This window comes from Pochonia chlamydosporia (genome assembly GCF_001653235.2).
Source record: "Pochonia chlamydosporia 170 chromosome Unknown PCv3seq00011, whole genome shotgun sequence".
Taxonomy (NCBI): domain Eukaryota; kingdom Fungi; phylum Ascomycota; class Sordariomycetes; order Hypocreales; family Clavicipitaceae; genus Pochonia; species Pochonia chlamydosporia.
The window spans coordinates 81,503-102,675 of record NW_019154046.1 but is presented as its reverse complement, the minus strand read 5'-3'; the positions used below and the strand labels follow the sequence as shown (position 1 = coordinate 102,675).

At 48.9% G+C, this 21,173-nt stretch overlaps 9 protein-coding genes across 9 annotated transcripts; 3 read left to right on the top strand and 6 right to left on the bottom strand.

Annotated features, from left to right (window-relative positions):
• Window positions 1-1,193: 1,193 nt before the first annotated feature.
• On the bottom strand, window positions 1,194-3,822 carry VFPPC_10397 (Zn(2)-C6 fungal-type DNA-binding domain-containing protein; the record flags this gene model as incomplete). The annotated part of the gene is made up of 4 exons (XM_018288774.1): window positions 1,194-2,189; window positions 2,252-2,503; window positions 2,572-3,400; window positions 3,473-3,822. 4 exons carry the CDS (start codon window positions 3,820-3,822, stop codon window positions 1,194-1,196), a joined length of 2,427 nt encoding a protein of 808 aa, XP_018137361.1.
• Window positions 3,823-4,766: 944 nt separating this feature from the next.
• Window positions 4,767-7,180, bottom strand: VFPPC_14765 (restless-like transposase; the record flags this gene model as incomplete). The annotated part of the gene is made up of 2 exons (XM_018294621.2): window positions 4,767-5,987; window positions 6,044-7,180. 2 exons carry the CDS (start codon window positions 7,178-7,180, stop codon window positions 4,767-4,769), a joined length of 2,358 nt encoding a protein of 785 aa, XP_018137360.2.
• A 293-nt stretch (window positions 7,181-7,473) lies between these two features.
• Window positions 7,474-8,934, top strand: VFPPC_14764 (kynureninase; the record flags this gene model as incomplete). Its single annotated transcript, XM_018292532.1, has 2 exons — window positions 7,474-7,528; window positions 7,637-8,934. The coding sequence occupies 2 exons, from the start codon at window positions 7,474-7,476 to the stop codon at window positions 8,932-8,934; spliced, it is 1,353 nt and encodes a 450-aa protein (XP_018137359.1).
• Window positions 8,935-11,722: 2,788 nt separating this feature from the next.
• On the bottom strand, window positions 11,723-12,645 carry VFPPC_10396 (carbohydrate esterase; the record flags this gene model as incomplete). The annotated part of the gene is made up of 2 exons (XM_018288773.1): window positions 11,723-12,467; window positions 12,521-12,645. 2 exons carry the CDS (start codon window positions 12,643-12,645, stop codon window positions 11,723-11,725), a joined length of 870 nt encoding a protein of 289 aa, XP_018137358.1.
• An 822-nt stretch (window positions 12,646-13,467) lies between these two features.
• On the bottom strand, window positions 13,468-14,542 carry VFPPC_10395 (gentisate 1,2-dioxygenase; the record flags this gene model as incomplete). Its single annotated transcript, XM_018288772.1, has 3 exons — window positions 13,468-13,742; window positions 13,804-14,253; window positions 14,308-14,542. 3 exons carry the CDS (start codon window positions 14,540-14,542, stop codon window positions 13,468-13,470), a joined length of 960 nt encoding a protein of 319 aa, XP_018137357.1.
• Window positions 14,543-14,926: 384 nt separating this feature from the next.
• Window positions 14,927-16,029, top strand: VFPPC_10394 (fumarylacetoacetate hydrolase family protein; the record flags this gene model as incomplete). The annotated part of the gene is made up of 4 exons (XM_018288771.1): window positions 14,927-15,203; window positions 15,289-15,425; window positions 15,492-15,861; window positions 15,923-16,029. The coding sequence occupies 4 exons, from the start codon at window positions 14,927-14,929 to the stop codon at window positions 16,027-16,029; spliced, it is 891 nt and encodes a 296-aa protein (XP_018137356.1).
• A 698-nt stretch (window positions 16,030-16,727) lies between these two features.
• Window positions 16,728-17,945, top strand: VFPPC_10393 (C6 transcription factor; the record flags this gene model as incomplete). Its single annotated transcript, XM_018288770.1, has 4 exons — window positions 16,728-16,947; window positions 17,014-17,493; window positions 17,551-17,743; window positions 17,795-17,945. 4 exons carry the CDS (start codon window positions 16,728-16,730, stop codon window positions 17,943-17,945), a joined length of 1,044 nt encoding a protein of 347 aa, XP_018137355.1.
• A 157-nt stretch (window positions 17,946-18,102) lies between these two features.
• On the bottom strand, window positions 18,103-18,330 carry VFPPC_16867 (hypothetical protein; the record flags this gene model as incomplete). Its single annotated transcript, XM_022429042.1, has 1 exon — window positions 18,103-18,330. The coding sequence occupies one exon, from the start codon at window positions 18,328-18,330 to the stop codon at window positions 18,103-18,105; it is 228 nt and encodes a 75-aa protein (XP_022284014.1).
• Window positions 18,331-19,405: 1,075 nt separating this feature from the next.
• Window positions 19,406-20,990, bottom strand: VFPPC_10392 (salicylate hydroxylase; the record flags this gene model as incomplete). Its single annotated transcript, XM_018288769.1, has 6 exons — window positions 19,406-19,463; window positions 19,515-19,593; window positions 19,652-19,847; window positions 19,941-20,462; window positions 20,517-20,621; window positions 20,682-20,990. The coding sequence occupies 6 exons, from the start codon at window positions 20,988-20,990 to the stop codon at window positions 19,406-19,408; spliced, it is 1,269 nt and encodes a 422-aa protein (XP_018137353.1).
• Between the last annotated feature and the right edge of the window lie 183 nt (window positions 20,991-21,173).

Genomic DNA, 21,173 nt, shown 5'->3' with positions numbered 1-21,173 from the left:
TCGCGTATTTGCATGTAGTGATGCAGATGGCATGTGTGTAACTGGGGTTGTGATTGTCTCTTTGTAGCCGGCCTACATGCGGCGGAAACCTCGTCCTCCCTGCTTCATGTCCGTTACTCTCTTCACCATTCGCGATGATACTGCCCATGACCAACACAATCATCCTTGGCCGAAGTCTCTGCTCTACTTGGCTTGCAAAGAGTCCATCATCAATATTAACTGTGCCGCTAATTCCGAGCGCCTGCATGTTTTCCCATCAGTACAAGCCATGCGGGTTGGGGGCCATGGGAGTCAAGACCAGGCCGCGGTCAAGTATTGTCTTGTGGTGAAAGCTTGTCAAGGTACCTGCAGGCACAGTGGAGGTGATGTAATGAGAATTGATATGCAAGAGATCATGCGCTTCGCTGGCCACCATGCGGGTGTGGTCCAGAACAACGATGTGGTGACCGATGTTGTCGCACACGACTTGCGACAAGTCGACTGATAGCAAGGAGCTGATGGCCTGCATACGACATAAATCCTGCCAAAAATGCTAACGAGATAGGTGGGGGGTTCCCAATTGCTGTTAAGATGACAGTCTCATTTGCATCGTTCAGAAGATATCGCGCCGTTGATATTCTGTTCGAAGCCGAAACACTTCTGCAGAAAGTCGACGTTGCGGAAGTCGAAGCCGATATGATTAGGTCGCTAAGAGCTTGGCACTGTTTCGACAAGAGACATAGAAGTTCCAAGTCCGTGACCCAAGTCTACGGCTGGGTCTGCTCCTGTTTCTGCGTCTGCTGGACAGAGTTTTAACTTCAACAAATTAATATAGCGTTTGTTTTAGCAACATTTTCGAGCTTCGCCTCAATCCGCGCAGATGAGGAACTGTTCCCTACCGGTCAGCAGCCAGATTCCTTCGTTATTACGTGAGTGCGAGTCCCCTCACACTTGTTCCGCCTGCAGAGCAAAAATAAGGCTAACTTTAACATTGATTAAGCGTGGTAAGTCGTGCCCTAGCAGACCTGACATCCAGGGGGAAAACGACAACCTGACGCCAGACTGCAAGCCGATTCTGCCTGGATGCGTAAGTGAGTACTTGCTCCATCATGGCACTGCCAAAGCCTTTGCTCGCGACGTGCATTTCAAACACCTCGCTTTGCCACATTGCTAGCGTCACAAATGCAGGTCAAAAGTTACAGCTCGTATCTTGACTAAAATAAGCCATCCGAGAACCACGCTCCAGTCGATTTCATCGGCCACCCTAAAATTAGAGGATCCAATGAATCAAACCCAAAATCATTCTCGATGAGCTCGTTCATCGAAGCAGGCCCTTCCGGACCAGTTGACGTCGCCATCGTGTTCGAGATGGACATGTCCTGAAACAAAAGGCCATCCCCAGGCACGGCAGATGACCTATTCTTTGAAGTTATTTGATTGGCCCACCCCGTGTCTTCTGTTACAACGTCTTGTCTCTTCGCTTTGGGCATTCTCGAATCGGAATCGGCGGGCCGAGTATTCGATGATGTACCTGCCCCAGAAGCATCTCGCAGCGTCTCCTCATGTAGAACGCCCCAGCGGAATAAAGGATCTCCTACAGACTGCAAACGCTTCCATAGCTCCCGTGATGCGCGCGATGATTGGCTGTATGCAGCCGAGAGCTTGAGAGCAATGTCGAAATTCTGCTTCACCGTTTGCAGGAACTCGTGTTTGGATTCTGGCGGTGTGATGCCGTGCTTCTTGGTGTATATAATTATGAGGAAAAGTAGAGCGCATGATGAAGCTACGTAGTGTTGGAAGTTGGGGTGTTGCTTCTTGTAGATGTCGGTAGTGTTGTCAAGAATGGATAAAATGTTGAGCGAGTCCGAGACGAGTTCCAACCCCGGCCATACCTTCTTAGCGGCAACGTGGCTGCCTTGGCTGGAGAGATAAAAAGGACGCATGAGGATCCCTCGAACGGCGTTTGCGCGTAGGTACAAGAGGGTGGTCCACGGGGGCGGTTGTGCAGACAGACTTGACTCCCACTGTTCGGGGTGAACAAAGCTTTGGTTCTCAAGGGCTCGTTTCCGCCAATTTTCGACTTGGAAGTTGATCAAGTCAATGTCATCTTCCTCGATGCATTCGCCCCGAGCAACTTGGGAGATTGGTTCGTTGAATTTGTGGCTGATGAGGGTAAACTTCATCATCTCTTTCAAGTAGGGCGTATGTGCCTGCTCCCGTTGTTAATATTGTCGGTTTGGGGAGTCGTAGGACAGAAGTCAGTTGTTATTACCAATGAAACTTTGGCCATTTCAAAATCCGTTTCTTTGAAATTAGATGGATATCCTGTTGCGGCGCTCCATTGACGATCGAGGACCAACAGCGTACAGGACAATGTTACCAACTCTTGCTGCCATTCGCTGCTCTGTTGGTCGAACTGTGACGCTTCTAGGCTGTGCAATCCAAGTTCCATTGCCATGCGGCCAGCTAGACCACACATGCGCCAAGCGAGTTGAGACTCACACTTGAAGAAATAGTACAGTCCCTACGAGTTGAGAAATATTAACGTCCAAACTCCAAAAATGTGGATTGGAAGAATAGAAAAGTACGAACCAGCATCAGCGTTACAACAACATCCTTGATAGACTTTGAGCGGCTCGTTATCTTGGTATCGATGTAGCCTCGACATTGCTTGTATATGGTGTTGGCAATAGTAGATGAGGTGGCGGCCTCAGCGGTTAGCGCAATAGCCAGACCGAGGTTCAATTCCAACAAGTCATTCACATCCACGGCCACCTCGCGCTCCCCTTTTCCAGAAAGGCCACCACTACTGGTCGAATGTATCTGTCGTATCAGCTCCACGAGGGCGTCAATATTGCAAATGGGATGCAGCTCGCCAATAACTTCGTGGTACACACGCACGAGTCGAATGGTTTCGCGAGTGTGGAATAGGTGAAGTGATTGGAAGAGCGCTTGGTGCGTACTTGGTCTCGCCAATGGGCGACTGGCAATGGAATTTTCGTCTTTTGAATGACCATCGTCTTCTTGATCGCTGTCGCTTTCGTTGTCGCTCTTGTCACATGTAGCGCTCCTTAGTTTGCTGCTTGGACTGACGCCTACATTGATCCTTCGGTCCTCGAACTGGATCTGTGCAGCCACCAGGCTGTATGCTGGACTGGTCGGCCCGTGATACTTGACGCCTTTGGGTCGCTTTGATGACTTGTCAGTGGTTGATGATGAGGGCGATATGGGCGTAGCTGCGGATGTGAATGCGGAAAGTCCATATCTCACTGCCGGCTCTTGAGTCGGTCTTGTCATGCTACCCCGAGCAAAGGCGTCGTCCCCAGTTTGGTCTTGGACCGTAGCATCGGTTCTGACATGAGAGGCAAGAGTATCCAAGTGTCCCTGGATTGTGGCAACGAGGCCATTAATAGAGCTGCTACTGCAAAGTTGAGTTAGTCACACCATGCATGAAAAATCGACCCAGTAAGGCATCCCCAAGTATCCAACTTACTCCGGCGTCCACTTGCTAGCAATGGTAGAAGTTTTGGACGAACTCTGCCGCGTTTTGACTGGCCGACTGTCATGAGAACTGATGGAGTAGCAGCAGTTAAACGAGCGGCCGATGCAGTAATCACAAGGCTTAGCCCCGTTGCAACGGCCTTTGCGCCTGCGACAAGCATCACATGCCCTTTGTGCATACGGAGCACGACGCTTAGCTGGTTCATTGGCGACGGATGGCATCGGTCGCTTGTCGCCGGAAGCCCGTGCAACGCTGGCAGGCGGATCGGCCATGACGCTGACATTCTTAGCCTGAGGAACCGAAGCCCGTAATGCGCAGCCCGTAATGCGCAGTCCATCCATACCGTACGGTATGTACGGAGCACTCTTTCCTTTATGCCTCGTGCTTCCGGCAATACTTGGACATGTACAAAGTACAACGAGGGTAGGTAGGGATTTAGACTGGTTTAGACGGCGAGGATGAGTTGACCGAGAGGTTGGATCAAGAGTCCGGAGCAAGTGCCGTCCCCCGGCTTTAAGGCTTTCCTAAGCCAATTCTGGTGACTGATCATCGGCGGAAAGATTACGGAACGGAGCGGAACAGAAAGCCCAATTTGTATTCCGAAAGCAACATCGCAGCCAATCAACTCCAAGCAGAATGAAGCCGTTGGGGCCGCAACACGCCAAAGTGGGACGTCTCTGGAAATCTGACGAGTCTCAGTTGAATATTAGCATATTTGAGATAAAAGGCTTGCAATGAAGAAAAGTACGTGGTATTCTGGAAGCGATGGTTCAAGTTGGTTATTTTAAGCCTGCAAGCCAACGGTGGAACCCTACAAATCGTGCATCATCTGCTGTTGTTTTTCGTCAATCAACGTGAACAACTCCATGAGACAAACTACTGACGACATGGAACTTTTGAAATACGTCGAAAGCGTGCGAAATGGTTCTCCAGCCGGGTTCCCAAATGATGCTAACTCTGTTACTTTTGCACGACACTTGGACGCGCAGGATAAACTACGACATCTTCGGAGTGAATTTGTCCTTCCATCAGTCTCATCGCTGAAAAAAAGGGCCCTGGATCAAGGCTCGAAACCACTACACCCATCCACATTTGGGCCAAGTCGAGTGGATGTGCTACATATCAGACCTCTACTTGGTGGATGTGATACACTTCCAAGTTGAGTGGAGTGGATGTACACATGTATGTACAAGTGCACTTTGGAGACTGTTCACCGGATCAGGCCTATTCGGCCTCACTTTCATATTTCGTTATTAACTCTTCCCCCGTCTGCTGCAGTACTAAATCACCCCCCCTCGCTGACGCTGTCCTCGCCGTCCAATAGCCACTTTGACTCGGCAAGTGCCAGTTCATTGTCGCTCAGAGTCGCGTAGACTCCATCCAGTTGAGTCTCAACATGCGAGTGAAGCAATGGATCTAGGTCCTTGATGAGGCCTGCACGATACCAAGAACGTAAAACCTGACAGATTCCAATAATCTCAGCATCGAGGTCTGTACGCAATGCCGAGACCATCTTGCCAGCTGCTGAAAATAACCTTTCACATTCGGCTGACATTGGCTGAATCGTCAGGAAGTCCAAGGCCATCCTGGATAACCTGGGATATCTGCCTTTTTTCGTGATCCAGTAACGGATTGGATCGCGAACATTGCTGTCACCTACCTCACGATCCGTCTGCCACGCCTGGTACTCGTCGCCCATTATAGTTGTTACGTAGGCTGGTGTTGAGCTTGGCAGACGACTGTTCTTCTCGAACGCGTTGAAAAACCGAGACCGTTTAGCTGGTGGCTCCTCGTCACTCCTGCTGCTGGTAGTTCCAACTTCAAGGTGGGCGTAATCGGATAACCAGACATCGGCAACCATCTCTTTTGCCTTTTTTACCCAACTAGGCTTATGTGACCACGTCTCATCAAACCAGTCCCAGCGATAGGCTGGATGGAGCGCCATGGCTGTATAGTATATCGGCGTCTCATCCAGCCGTTGGTAATACTCATCCAGCTTATCCCAAGCAAGGTTGATTCCGATGCGCAAGTACTCTGCATCAGGAAAACCAGCAGCAAGCTCTTTATACTCTTCCAGTGTGTTAAGAAGCAGCTCGTACCCCAGCACCACGTCCCAGACATTGCCGTAGGAACCGGTCCAGCCCTGTCTGCGCTTACGGATGTGCCCATCGCCCTCCAGCGTCTTCACCACGGTTTCGAAGACGGTCAGAATAGCCTCCAAATGGTAGAGGACCTCCCAGTCTCTGTCTGTCAGTTGGTTCTCGTCTCGGAGGATGCGTGGCTTTTTGGCCAACTTGGCTTGCGTCACCTGCCCAGTCTTCCTAGACCGATTTTCGTCTTCCCACTGTGCCTTGTACCTGGCCAGCAGTAGTTTGATGGACGTTTTTAACCGCAGAGCCCTGCGGATCATGTAGAGCTGTGACAGCCAGCGCGTGTCGTTATCGATGATTAGCTTGAGCGGTTTCTTCGACCGAAGTTTCAGGGTGGTGGCGCGATCAATTTCTTCCTATTTAAAGAGCCAAAGTTAGCACAAGGCGAATGGCGTTTGGTCAAGCCTCCTACCCTCTGAACCTCTCTGAATAAGTATATCAGCCGATGGGTAACGCGCACATCCACAACGATATTATGTAACTTCCCAACAGGCCCTTTTCGGCGCCATCGAGCGTATTCAGCATCAGATAACGCTTCTGCGCCTGATAATTGCTGCTCGAACGCGTCCGTATTTCTCCCAAATAACAGTGCCTTGGCTGACAAGTTGATGGTGTGGCCCATGCAACGTCCACGACGCAGCCGGCCGTTGAACCCAAGCTCAGCCCCGATAACCTCCATCGCCGTATCGTTATTTTCAGCGTTGTCAAGGGTGAAATAGCCAATCTTCTCTCGACTCACACCAAGAGCATGCAGGACATCGAGAACCTCCCCGCCGATCGTTGAGCCGAAGTGGCGATGAGCCTCTGGAACCCCAATTATGATTTTGCAGGGCCGGTCCTTCTCATCTCTAAAAAAGCAGGCAATCCCATACAGGGCAAGCTTATTTCGAGACGTCCAGCCATCAAATGATATATGGAGCAGTCCAGTGGAGCTCCTCAGCACTTCTATAACCCTCTGCTTGTGGCGGTTATATTCTTGAATAATCTTATATCGAATAGCACTGCCGCTCAGGTTGGCGCATTGGATCGAAACGGATGGACTCAAATAGTCGAAGATTTCTCGGAGGACGGGGTTCTCCACGAAGGAGAAGGATTGATTGCTACTCACGATTAATTCCACTAGCATTCGCTGGAAGTGCTGTTTATCCAACCGTGAGATGATGCAATTCGCGATAGTCTGTTCCCTAGGCTTGTCAACGTTCAGTTTCAAAGCAGAGGCAATAGTCGGCTGCTTCGATTCCGGTGCGCCTTCTGATTTCAGCTGTGCCGTGCTCCTTTTCTCGCGTGCTGGTGCTGGTATTTTGTGCTCACGCCACAGGTGATTTGCCGCGTTCTGAAGGCCTGACGACGCAAAACTGGCGATACTGGGCCGATTTATGAGGATGCAGTGCTTGCAAGCCCATTTCCGGTTCCCATGCCGTTGAATATCGCAGCCAAAGTCCCAAAGCCACGAGCTAGTGTCACGAGCGCGTTCGGACCAAGTCCAGCCTTTAAAATCGCGAAACAGACGGTCCTCCAGCAGCTTCTGTTGCTCTGACTGGACTGGCATGTCGAATGACATACATGGTAAAAAAAAATTGTACGCCAAGCAGCAGCAGGAGATTCGAAGAAATTCGTTCATGCCGACAGTGGAAGATGAATTGTGGAGTGATCGGCATTGCTGACCAGGGTTTTAAGTGTCTCGATTTAAGATCAATTTCGTGCAAAAATACGCCTGCCGACCGCTGAAATACTGGGTCAGAAAATATCCTCAAAACCTACCCTAAATCCACCTAAATACATCAATTACATCCATTTCAAGCACGAATGTAATGGATATTATGTAATCTGAGCGCCGACAAGATGGATTTAATAGAGATGGACCATTTATGGATGGTCCACGTGGCTATCCAGTGTAGTGGGTTCGAGCCTTGCCCTGGATGGATCTATTCCTGGTGAGACGCTCGAAACCTGACTCGAGCCCTAGTACTTTCGTCTGCGTCTCACAGGGCTAATATTGCTACAGTCCAGACTACCCTCGTCAATGGCACTGGTGAGAACCAGACTTCAGAAGATGACCAACAGTGCCTCTATTTTGTGGGAAACTCTCTTGGGGCGCAACCGAGGGCAGTTCGAGAGTATGTCAATGCCCAGTTTGAAACCTGGGCCAGTATCGGTGTAAAGGGCCACGATACGAAAATCTCTAACTCGCCACTTACTCCATGGCAGGATCTGGCTGAAGATTGCGCCAAAAAGTCGGCAGATCTCGTTGGTTCCTCGCCCCACGAGATTGTTATTATGAATACCCTGACAATCAACCTGCACCTTCTAATGGCGAGCTTCTACAAGCCAGATGCAAAGCGCTTCAAGATTATACTGGAATGGAGGCCGTTTCCGAGCGATTACTACGCCATTGAAAGCCAGATTGCGTGGCATGGTCTGGACCCAGCGACATGTATGATTAAGATTGAGCCTGACAATCCTAAAGGCAGCCTGATATCGACTGAGCTTATACTGAAGACGATTGATGAAAATGCACATGATACAGCCCTTCTGTTGCTGCCCGGTATACAGTATTACTCAGGCCAACTTTTCGACATTCCCAAAATTACAGCCCATGCTAAGGCAAACGGTATCATCGTTGGCTGGGATCTAGCCCATGCAGCCGGAAATGTAGAGTTAAAACTGCATGACTGGAACGTTGACTTTGCCTGTTGGTGCACCTACAAGTACATCAATGCTGGCCCGGGTGCCATCGCCGGCGCCTTTATTCACGAGAGATACGGCACGGTTGACCTGACGGGTGATAAGGCGTCGTACCGCCCTCGTCTGACAGGCTGGTATGGTGGTGACAAATCGGTCCGCTTCAACATGGACAACAAATTTATCCCAACGCCAGGTGCGGCAGGGTACCAGACGTCGAATCCATCAGCCATCGACCTGGCTAGTCTGTCTGGTGCGTTGTCTGTTTTTGGGAAGACTTGCATGAAGGAGCTGCGAGACAAGGCGCTGGTGCTTACTGCGTATGCAGAATACCTGCTTGACGAGATAATAAATCAGGCTCAGGATGATGGAAGGGGACCGCTTTTCAGTATAATATCACCGAGAGATCCGCTGCAGAGGGGGACGCAACTTAGTGTATTGCTGCGTGAGGGGCTGTTGGAGTCGGCTTCCCAGGTATTGGAAGAAAGCGGTGTGTTGTGTGATAAGCGTAAGCCGGGGGTGATTCGCGTTGCTCCTGTGCCGCTGTATACGAGGTTTGAGGATGTATGGAGATTTATGCGGATATTCAGGAAGGCGCTAGGTCTTGAGATGGCAGCATGAGTCTAGGCAGTAAGCTAGAGTAGTCAATAAAATCCAGTGCTTGCAGAGCTATAGTTAGTCCTCCCATGGTTGAAATGGTCATATTCCAGCGGACTTGCAGCATCTTACCAAGGTCCCTTTTCAGCGGTATGTTCCTCCGAGGGCCATATAGTCAGGACTTGGTGATACATCACCAGTTGTCCGGTTGTTGATCAGAGCAGAACTATAGAAGCCAGGCTTAGGATGGGTGTTAAAGAACGTGTCACCATTTTGTAAAGGGCCAAAGGGAAGCAGTAGTGCATGGACGAGTCTGGATTCATGTATCAACGGGATCTAATAACTAGCTACATGAAAGATCGAATTGGTTTTGGGATGAGAAGCTAATCACTGTCAAGTGCGCTCGACTAGAAAACTTGCCAGCAGCAACAGAAACCTGCTGAAGCAACGTCTTGCATGTCTGGTGCTCAATATTGATCCCGACCAACAACCTAATCCCTCAAAAACCTGCAGTACCAACAATTAACCAGCTTTTTGGCATGTAAACGGTCTTCCAATGGCTCCAGTACTAAAGTGTTTTTTCTAAAATACGGTTAGGAAAGATTCCATCAATCTCATGGTGGACCGGGGGAAAAGGGGGGGAGGGGAGCGACTTACAATGTCGACGATGCTTGCATATGTCCCAAAACCTAGGATGACGAGCCCAATTACAAAGCACACAGCACACAGGGCGGCATCAGTCAAGTTTCTTCGGGAGTGCCAGCTACCCTCCCTGATTAACTTATACCACATGATAGCAGGGATATAGAAAGAAAACCCCGAGACGAAGAGCGATCCACAGATGGCCAAAAGATCGTAAAAGATGGGGATAGACTCCGCTGCGATGAATGCCAAGACAGTCACAATGGCAACCACACCTAGCCAAGTAGCCCAACCTTTTGGCGTATTCACATAACGGGCAATCGAGTTCTGGAACAGACGCCCATGCAAGTATCGACCAAGCACTGTTGTGTTGATGGAACCTGAGATGAAGATCACGGGCAGGGCAACACCAAAAGCCACTTTCGACAGAGTGCCGCCTGCTGAGAGAAGTGCTGGAGATTTGACACCAACGCCAACAAAGGCATATATCAGAGAGCCCGTCAGAGTATAAATGACAATTTGCGTGATTCCGAGGGCCCAAACTGCCTTAATATAGTCCTTGGGCGTGTGCATCTCGTCCAGAAAAGAGAACTCGCACATTGCAAAGCTGTACGCAAACACGATGTTGCTGATGGCGAGAAAACCGTCCACAAGACCCATTCCAGGCTTTGGCCAGGCGGACCAGTTAGCCTGTTCCAACTGGTTGGACCTGACTCCCGTGCCAATAATGGTAACAGCGATGGCGGCGAGGATGGATGCAAAGTCGATGTATCCAAGAATGGCCATTTCCGAGAAAGTGGGTGGTATGGCGAGTATCAAGAGCAGAACAGCAGAGATGACTCCAAAAACAATGGAGCAGATGCTCGTTTCGGTGATGTGCGTAAAAGCAATGGTGCCTGTGAGGCAATGCGATCCAATGAGCAGGACGAGTTGCACGGTGAACATGGCGCATGCCACCTCATATCCAGGCTTTCCGAGCAGTAACCCTATAGCATCGCCATAGTGAGTCACTTTGGGAAACTTGAGCTTCACGAGGCCGATAATATGACTAGTGTAGATAGCCAATAGTCCCACGCCAACACAACATATCACACCGGCCACCATGCCGAGGGATGCAAATGCAGCAGGCAGGCTTAGACTACCAAGAGCGATGGATTCGACAATCAACACAATGGTAAGACGTTTCCATCCAAGGCGGTGGAAGTGAGCTTCTCCATCAGTGGTCTTTTGTTTCTCGAGACGCACTTGCTGGTCGTCTCGATCAGATATCTGGTCCACGTGGATGATGTCTGCGGCGTAGCCCTGAATGATGGACTGGTGGACGTCTTTTGAATCCAATGCGTGACTGACTTTCTCTTTGACGGTGTCCATTCTGTTGAATTTGAGTATATTCAGAGATTAGAAACAGAGATCAGCACAGCGATGATCATGAAGATTCAAGAAAACGAAAAAGGAAGGCGAGCCCGGTTTGACAATGGAATCACATCAGTGATTTATCCCCATGGGCATATGCATCATGTATTTATAGCAATTATCAACTCACAAGAGGCACGATATGTCCCATACCCATAACCTTGCCCCATGCTACATAGTCCGGGGTGTGGATATTGGTTTGTTGCGGGTATTGCGGAGAAGCTGGGGAATATTGGAGAAATTTTCAAGCCTTGACGCAGACTTTCGCCCTGGGAGGTCCAGCTTCTTTTGCTAACGAGCTCACTACGCCGTACTAACCCGGGAACGGAACCAAGGTGAGCTCTGTTCCGGTCTTTCGGCAATTCATATACTAGGCTGTCAAACAGGTGGGGGCTACTGTCAGAGCTTTGCGTTGGCCAATAAATGGCCTGCCGGTTGTTCAAATTAGTATGCAGCCAGTTGGTAGAGTGACAATGTATGCGTACTTTGGGATAACGGGTTGGTAGGTGTATGCAGTGAAAATCAAGGCCAAGTTGCAGTTGCTGCGGTGAAGAGTCCCAAGTTGGATGACGATGGTCAAACCATACTTTGTGTTCACAAACAATCTACATAATGAGCTAGAAACGTAATACTCGGGCCGTTTTATAATCCTGAGAGTTAAGGGACACCTTATCTCTCCTGAGCCATTGTCACATACACTCATTCAGATACGAACTTAGAACCAGTTGTTTTTATACTGTAGCAGCCACCACGTTACTCATATATGGTCGAGAACTTTTGAAACAAGACGAACCATCTGGCTCCCCTGTTGCCATACGAAATCGTGCTCCCCAGTCAAATCTGTAACAACGTCAAACGGCAGGCCGTCTGCCTCAAGCTTCTTTGCCATTGCCTCCAGCTCAGGACTATCAACGAGGCCATCATCTGGGGAGTATGCCAAAAGGGAGTAGCCCGACCAGCTGTTGCCGAGATTTTCATTACTTCTGGCAGGAGAAGCTCGTATCCACTCGTCCTCATCACTCCCAAATGCACCTCTGATAAAATCAAGACCAGCTGCACCATTGCTGAGTCGACTGTTCAGTCCAACAAGGTCATATATACCAGAAATACCGAGTACGGCTCCTGGTAATGGGATCTCAAATGTCTCTCTCTCATTGCTGAGGGCCGCTTGATCCATCACCGCCTGATAAGCCAAGGTTGCGCCAGCAGAATGCCCTATTAGCACGTACCCATCGATCAGTTGTATCTTCGGTTGGAGGAACTTCAAGGCGGTACGAATGTCCAAAATGTGATCTGGGTGTTTGGCACCTCTGTACTTATGTGTAGGAACCTCAGCTGGATCTTGATACAGTTCCGGGTGCGGAGATAGATTATAGTCGATACTTGCAAAGCCGCGTATTTTGGAATGATCTATCTCGGTAGATGTGATCAGCTGCACAATGGATGGCAGAAAGTCCTCTAGCCCATTTCGCGGGTCACGCCAAGCGCCTCCGTGTATGTATCTTTGAAATCGTCAGTAACGGCTAGCTGGGAGCAATTGCTAATGGTGGCGTACATGATCCAACACCCCTCTGTCTGAGTCGTTGGGCGATGCCAGACACCCACACGTTGGCGGTCATGGTTTCCATACTTGTAACACTCATATTTGAGGCCTTCCATGGTATTTTGAGACAAGGCCATGGTAGGTGTAGATTCGCGTGCTGTTATTAAGTCAACGGTGTGTAAGATTGTTCTATGAGATTCAGGGATGTTTACCAAACGGTGTGACACTGCGGGCTGTACTTGTCAAACAACAGCATCAGGAGCACCTTGCGTGTGGTCATTAAAGATATCACTGACCAGTAACTACCTGTTGTGATCCAACTCCGTTTCGACTCATTGGATTTGCCACTTGAGTTCGGAACTCGTGCTTTGGAACTGTATTCCTGCTGCTCATTCCGAACGGCTGGCAGTTCCGAAGCCACAAATGCTAGGGGTGTGCAATAAAACCTTCCCGAATCTATATTGAGTTCATCAAAGATCGAAACCCGAAAAAAGAAATATCGGAATTTCCTCGGTTTTTTCAGCTATTGTATTTGTGTGGAATACTTTCTAGTTGCTGTTTCGGAACGGCAGATTGCACTAGCCGTATGCCAAGTGTTCCATACCCTTTCGAAAACAAGAGAATGACAAATCAGATTTACCATTAGAGCTCAACTAGGTCAGGGAATTCACGGAATAGGGATTAAAAACTTGCAAAGCCGGTAGCAGCTAATGGATGCTCGAGTTGCACTGCGCACACGATTAAGAGTGTAAGTCGAGATTTATCTTGGAATTGTTCATCATCGATAGCAGTATTTCCAGCCATTTAATGCCATAATGTATCATTTCATGTTCTATAGTCTGATGACTTTTATAAATTTAATCACTCTGAGATGTTGGTCCTTGGAATAATTGCGAACATTACTGTGCCATGTTCACTGGGTACCCGTGCTGCTCCCAAACTGAGTACATGGAGAGAACCTAAGCCTCTACCCGGTACATGCCTAGGGCCTTGAGCATTGGTTTATCGTCGAAGCGATACAGATAGACTCTGTCAGACTCGGCAGAGTGTTGATATTGGCTCCAAGCTGGAATGCAAAACGTGTCGCCTTGCTTCCATTCAGTCTTCTTTCCGTTAATGATCGTACTCCCACTACCCTCAATTACATGATAGACAGAAGACGCCGTCTCCCGAACTTCCTGAGACTGGGAGGTTGCCTCTAGGCGCTCAGCCAATACCCCAATAGTTAGACTCACTGCAAGATGGCACAAGCTTAGCAATAGAACCCTACGTGGGAGGCTAGCGTTCCAACTTACATTCGCTGCCGTCCTTCTTGAGATACGGAGCTGTAACCCATGCACCCTTTTGTTCATCCAGGCGCCGCTGCATTTCAGCCCATGGAAAGACAATGGGAGAATCTTGGACATCCTTGGCGGGATATCTCGATTCCGAATAGTGCTCGTTGAAATGCACTGGGAAGTGTACAAACTCAGGCAAATCGAGACCATCGAGCCAAATAATAGGCTCATCGTCACCTCCTTCTTCATTAGCCCCCTTCTTACCATGATCATGCCAATTCCAGGTCGGCGTGATGATGACATCGCGAGGATTCATCGCCACACGCTGTCCTTGAACTGCAGTGAAGCCACCCCGACCCTCAATAATGAAACGTACAGCAAAGGCTGAGTGTCGATGTGCCGGGGCTGTTTCGTAGGGCATGACCAGCTGTAGCCCAGCGTATAACGTATCGGTTGTATACGGAGCAGCTATCTCTAGTGATTAGCCAGACCCTGTTGAAATTCTGCACCTCTTTAGCTTACTTCTTTCAGGGTTCACGAGCATAAGAACTCGTCTCTCTGCTTGTTCTTCCTTGATGAGCTGCCCTGCACTCAAGAGGTACGGTCGAATTTGTTCATATCTCCAAATAAATGGTCTTGTAGTTGGATTAGGAGCAGCGGGATTCAGACGCGCCATCTGTGCCCACAAGGGCGAAACGTTTACATCGCCCAGTGCTTGCACCAAGGCATCGCCATCTGTAAAAGCTTGTGAACTCATTTCTTTCGTCTGTAGACTGTCGAACTATAGTGCAAAGATGTGCTAGTTTCACTGTAATTAGTTGAGAAATATTTCTTGCTATTATACTGCTTAACCCCTTCTTCGATGAGGTATGCCTCGCTCGCCATCACTGTAAATGACGTTACAGATACTAGCACTTAATTCCTGAATACCGGAACCCAGTCCGACACATCCCCGGACAGCCGCAGTCCATCTCCACCTCTGCCTAGATCGAAGCAGATGTCCGGGGCACCGTCGGCAGCGTTGCGGGAACGACTCAAGCCACCAAATGGCGACACATTGCAGCATATGATTAATAACTCGGCGACGTTTCTTCGGGTTCGACAAAAAAAGTAATCTATAATTTCTATTTTCGTCGCGAACATGAAGGTCGCCTGGCAACGACTCATTCGTTTCGTGGCTACCGATGGCCGCGTCCTCCACGGCGAGCCTATTCTACCGTCCCCTGGTTTCGACCTCGGAGCTACTACAGAGGATACAAAATTACAAGCAAAAATAATCAAGGGCAATGACCTCTACGATGTTACGGGGGCGACTACTGTGACGGACGAAATTGTCACCGTAAAAAAATTGCTTGGACCACTCACCCGATCAAATGTGCCCATTGTACGCTGCATTGGGCTAAACTATGCAACTCACAGTAACTATCACCACAAACCCTCGGGCGATACCCTCCGGGCAGTTCTGTTGGATTCGGATTAAGAAAAAGCTAACGTGATTCCTAGTTGCGGAAACGGGACGAAAACCTCCCCCGTTCCCCTTCATGTTTTGTAAAAGCTCGTATACCGTCCATGACCACGATGCCAATATTGTTGTCCCCAAGGTCGCCCAAGATAACCAGGCCGACTATGAAGGAGAGCTAGTACGGACGCCAAAATCCCCTTTTACCCAAAAAGATTGACGCTTGCTAAGAACTCTTAATACACAGTGCGTCATCATTGGAAAGGATGCAAAGGACGTAAGCGAGGAGGATGCGCTCGACTACGTTGCGGCCTACACTGTCGGCAACGACATCTCGTCTCGCAAGCTTCAGCGGGATCCCACTTTAGCAGGTCCCGTTCCACAATGGGGATTTTCAAAAGGGTTCGACACATTTGCACCAATGGGTCCCGTACTAGTCGGTAGCAGTCTTATTCCCGACCCAGCATCACTCCAGCTACGGACGGTGGTGGATGGCGAGCTGAGACAATCATCCAGAGTCGATGATCTTTTATTCAACATCCCGTATCTCGTCTCATACTTGTCTACTGGAACTACTTTGGAAAAGGGGAGCGTTATTATGACAGGTACCCCCGGAGGTATGGCGTTTGCACCATGTAGAGGACGACGCGTGATGAGATAATAACTGACGGAATGTAGGTGTCGGGGGTGGTTTGAAGCCTCCCAAATTCCTTGTGCCTGGAACGGTTATGGAGGTTAACATTAGCGACATTGGCACACTACGGAATGGGGTAGATTTTGCTTGAGAAGCCCTGTTCACACGGCGGGACTGGTGTATGTTGCGCCGAGCTGGGGGCTCGCAGCGTGTGCCTGCTTATGGACTAGCGTTACCATTATGCAATAGACATTGCATACATTGACCTGTTCCGTAACTTCCAATATAATGACATGTTGGTGCACATGTACTCCATGGCGGCTCGGAATTCGGAAACTAAGGAACGTCGGAAGGTGGAGAAAACGCCTCCTTGACAACGTTCTTACGACAATCACAAAATGTATTAAAATGACCTAGTCTGGTTTGACAATTGATCGTGTCGAATGCCAGCACTTGTAGCATCTTTAATGGCATCATGGTTGAAGACGCCCAACGAGACGTAGATAATCAAATCTTCCTGAGAGCGACACGCCGTCGGACTGCGCTTGCATGCAACGCATGCCGAACTCGCAAATCTAGAGTAGGAGCGAATCATTTACCATGAGAGAAAGTGCTTCTAATCAATAGTCTCAATACAGTGCAATGGCGCCCGTCCAAAATGTTCATCGTGCCAGAATATGGGCTTTGAATGCATATACGAGATGCCCTTATCATCTTCCAATCTCATCATTAGCAAGGAGTATGGCTCATAACAGTTCCATTTTCTAGATTTTAAGTGTGAAATTGTCTGACTCCTGTAGCGTCATAACGAATTTAGAGTCGCGGCTTCGGGTACTTGAGCACCTAGCCATGAGTCAGATCAATGAGAGAAGGAGCGCCATTAGAGAAGGCAGCAGCCCGACACCATCAATTGAGGATGGTGACATTGATATTCAGGATGACGGTTCAAGTAACCATGGAGCACTCATTGTAAGTGTTCAGCCGCAAGCATCGGAGGAGCAAGTAGACGTCAACGACACCGATGGTATGGCAGTGTCACTGGTTGATGACAACGACCCCGGATGTTTTGGTAAGCAGTTGACCAATCCACATGTGTTGAACAGATTACTGACTGAAAGCAACTGTATTGCTGCAGGACCTACATCGAACATCTCCCTCATGAGAATCATCTTTCAGGTTGTTGCTCGCAGAGGCTACGTCCGTGATTCACTAAAGTTCCCATCGACAGGGACGAAATACACTGGGGCCATGGTCAACCCATCACGATTAATACCTGGTAGCCCGTCAAGGACAGAAATAGGTAGCTGTAACCAGCTTCCTCCTGATCATAGGACGAGGACATTGATTCGGCATTACTTTTCTACTACTGGCATGCTTTTCCCTTACATACATGAGCCTTCATTTCTCGAAACCTACGAGAATCTGAAGAAGAATAATTTTCGGGTCAGAGCGCGCCGGACATGGCTGGCCCTGCTGAATATCATGTTGGCAATGGCCTCGTGTGGAGGTTGTCAGGATGCGGAGAATGCCAAAACTGTGGAATCGGAGATATTCTATCGACGAGCACAGGAGTTGTGCGGTAGTCAGATGCTTGCTGGGGCTACTCTCGAAACCGGTGAGACCAAATACTGAGTGGCCACGGCGGGATGATAATTCACTAAAGTATGCATAGTCCAATATCTCCTCTTAACTAGCCAGTACCTACAAGGCATTCAGAAAGCAGCTCAAACCTGGGCTACGCATGGCTTGGCTGTCAAAGCAGCACTTTCCATCGGAATTCACTTGCAACAGAACTTAGGTTCGCATCCACCAATCGAAGTAGAGATGAGAAAACGCACTTGGTATGGTTGCGTTGTGCTGGATCGGTACGTCTTCCACATAAAGCCTGCCTCGTGAAGATTCTGACGTGGCAGTAGATCCCTGAGCATGACATACGGCCGTCCAAGTACAATCCATGAAGACTACGTGCAGCTGGAACTCCCCGTTGCCATACAAGGAGAGCTAGGTGAATCTAAGAGTGTCGCCTTTTTCACGGCGACAATGCAAGTGACTCACGAGCCGTGTTAATCTTCTAATTGTCTAACTATATCACCAGAAAACTGTACAAAATTCTCTGGAAAATCATGGGCGGCCTCTACGGACACAACCTCGGGTGCGAAGAGCGTTCAACCGTGTGTATGGTTACTCGAATCCTCCAACTTCAACAAGAGTTGAATGAGTGGCGTTACACCTTGCCTACCTGCTTGTCTCTTACTCCCTCTAGCAGCATAGCCGAAAGCTCAGAGGCAACCCTTGAGTCTTCGGATGTTGAACGGTACCGCATCATTCTCACATTGCGATACCTCAACACGCAGTTACTCCTGCACCGACCACTCCTAACCAGGGCCCTACTGCCAGAGTCAACAGACCCCTTGCAACCGCGACGTGCCTCGGAGCAAACAGAGGAGAGCATAAGGAATTGCTACATTCAATCGGCTGAAGAGATTATTTTACTCACTCATCGCGTACTCAGAAATCGGCGACTTGGCAAGTCGTGCTTGGGGTCATGGTGGTTTACGATTTACTACAGTGAGACTCGTACCGCATTCCTTTCACAATGGGCCTGTTCCTAACGACGTTTCAGTCTTTAATGCAGGTCTCATCATTTTCGGTAGCCTTCTTTGCCCTCAGTATGAGTCAGAGAAGGATCCCGGCAGCAAACGCAAGTTGGAACATGGCAAGCAGGTCTTGGGCAAAGCAATTGAAGCCCTCAGCCATATCGGAGATGGCATAACCTTGATTGATCGATGCATCACATGTCTGCAACGACTGCTGCAGCTGGTGGAAGAATGGAGTAAGAAGATGCCTTTGTGATATGAGTGAGTATTTTCACGTACAAATTGAGCTAATCTTTTGTGCCTAGGTTCGTTCCCGACGACCTCCAATCCCACGGCTTGCATTGCACCTCATCTCAGCCAAACAATGACAGCACCTGCAGTTGACGATACCTATCTAAGAACAGGTTTGCCTTTATTTGGAGGTGACTTGCTGTTTGACGGAGAGTTTGATGCTAGTTCATGGCCTAATAAGGGATTTCAGTGATGGTGTTCGAACACACCTTGGCAAAACGAGTGAGCCGTACTGGGTGTTTCAGGGTTGTCTTAGACAGATAGAATGCTGGGTCTTCCAAAGGCGTGAAAAAAGGATTACCAATTTTATTCCTGTCGTCCCAAACCGGAGTCAAAATCCGTGTTGAGGTACTGCTTCTCGGGAGGATGTCGTGACATGTTGGAGACGATGATAGCTCCTGTTCTCAGCTCAACCACGGGCTATATAGTGATACGAGTGCCATTGTAACATGTCTTCAATGTTTGCAGTAATGTGGAAAGTTGGTGTTTGAAAGCAACATGGTCAAGAATGTGGACATACGAAACATGTAGTTGCATTTAAGTGAATTTGGCAGGAACAGAAAGTTGATCTTCTAACTATCCCAAGCCAAATTCCAATTTCCTGACAGTTTTAAAACATTTCCCTCATCCCAATCTCAACTAAGATCCTTGACGGCGGCTCTTCACCACCTCCCTCACGTGTGCCTTCATGTCATACCTACAAGGACAGTTAGACTAGGTTCTTGTTTCCAGCGTGATTTGCAATTACCTGTTCATTTCGTCAATAGTTAATGTGTCCTCCTCATCTTGGACTGCAAACACTTCGTTGTCTGTATTGCTGGAAAAGCCTGTAAACTCGATATCAGTGTTTTGCTTCGCATTTCAGTTTGGAAGTGACAAATTTACCGATGCGCTCATTAATATTCAAGCGAGCTCGGGCGGACGCAGCTTGCACCTTGGTGCCTCTTGGCTTTCTGATTGTCTCATAGATCTCCAACGCATCCCTCACATTGCCATTAAAGTGCTCCTTGCTGAACACCAGACCCAGTGCAGCGGCATCCTCAATGGCTTGGCAGGCACCTTGGCTCTGATCTGGCATCATCTATAAGCTAGTTAGCGTTTCGAAGATCTGGTATAGAATTCCGACGTAAAACATCGAAGGATAAAGACATCCGATTGAAATGCCGTTACATACTGGGTGAGCTGCATCTCCCATCAGACAAGCTACGCCTTTCTGCCAAAAAGGATAGGGCTCGTGCAGCCACAATCGCCATGGCCGCACTTCGTATCCTTGCTCTAGATGCTTGAACACATTGCGGTCGAGGTCGGGGTACGGTGCCAGCAGTTCCTCAACTGTGGCTTCCTGATCCCACGTCTGGGCTGTCAGATCGCCAGCCTCACGAGGGAAGAAGCAATAGTATGACAGCAGTCGGCCCCTGTTACAAGGTGAGAGGACAATCTTGAAGTGCGTGTGATAGCCTCCCCAGTACTCAATGGCACTATTCACGGAATAGTCTACCAGTCCAAGCTTTACGGCCTTCTCTGTATCCACGTTTGCATGTAGACATGTGCACGTGGCAGGTTTGCGGACCGTTTCAATTCCCATGACTTTGCGAATCTGGGAACCGATGCCGTCTGCACCAATTATGGCGTCGTGCGTCACCTTATTTCCGTTGGCGAATGTGATCTCGCCGGTTTCAAAGTCGACATTTTGCGCCTGTGGAGCCAGTTAGAATAGATGTGAGATCGGTAGATTGTCTGCTATGCTAACCTTGTGGTTGAGGACTAGTTTGGCCGGAATGCCTTCTCCGTGCTCATTGGTAGCACTATCCTTGAGCATCTTGTGCATGTATTGCCGATGAAACATGTAGTACGTCTAAATTGTTACGTTACTAAGTGTCTTATTAACGGTTTAGAATAAAGGGCCTGAACTTACATATCCCCATTTCTCCTTGTAATTTGAGAGATCATAGACGTTGATGGGTTCACCCGTCTTCCAGTCGCGGCTGATTAGATTCTTGAGGACAACTGGATCGCCGAGTTCGATGTTGACATTCCAATCTTCAAGCCATCTAGTCCCATTCGCAGCACACGAGATGGACGCGCCAACTTCGCCGACAAAATCTGCTCGCTCATAAATGGTGACTTTGTGGCCTTGTCGCCGCAAAGATGTCGCCGCAGCCTGTCCCCCAATACCGCCTCCAATGACAGCAATATCCAACTGCTTCCAGCCTCCGACTGTCATTTTGATCGCAATGTTTTATGTGATCGGTCTCAAAGACTAATGGTAAATGTGTTTCAGTCAGGTAGCACCGTGAGACTCGGCCGTTGTTCTCTTTTTCAACTTTGCAACATGATGTGATACACTCATTATAGCTGCTTATTTCGCCTCATTCCTATTGGAATGTTGAACGGTTTCTTATCGGGT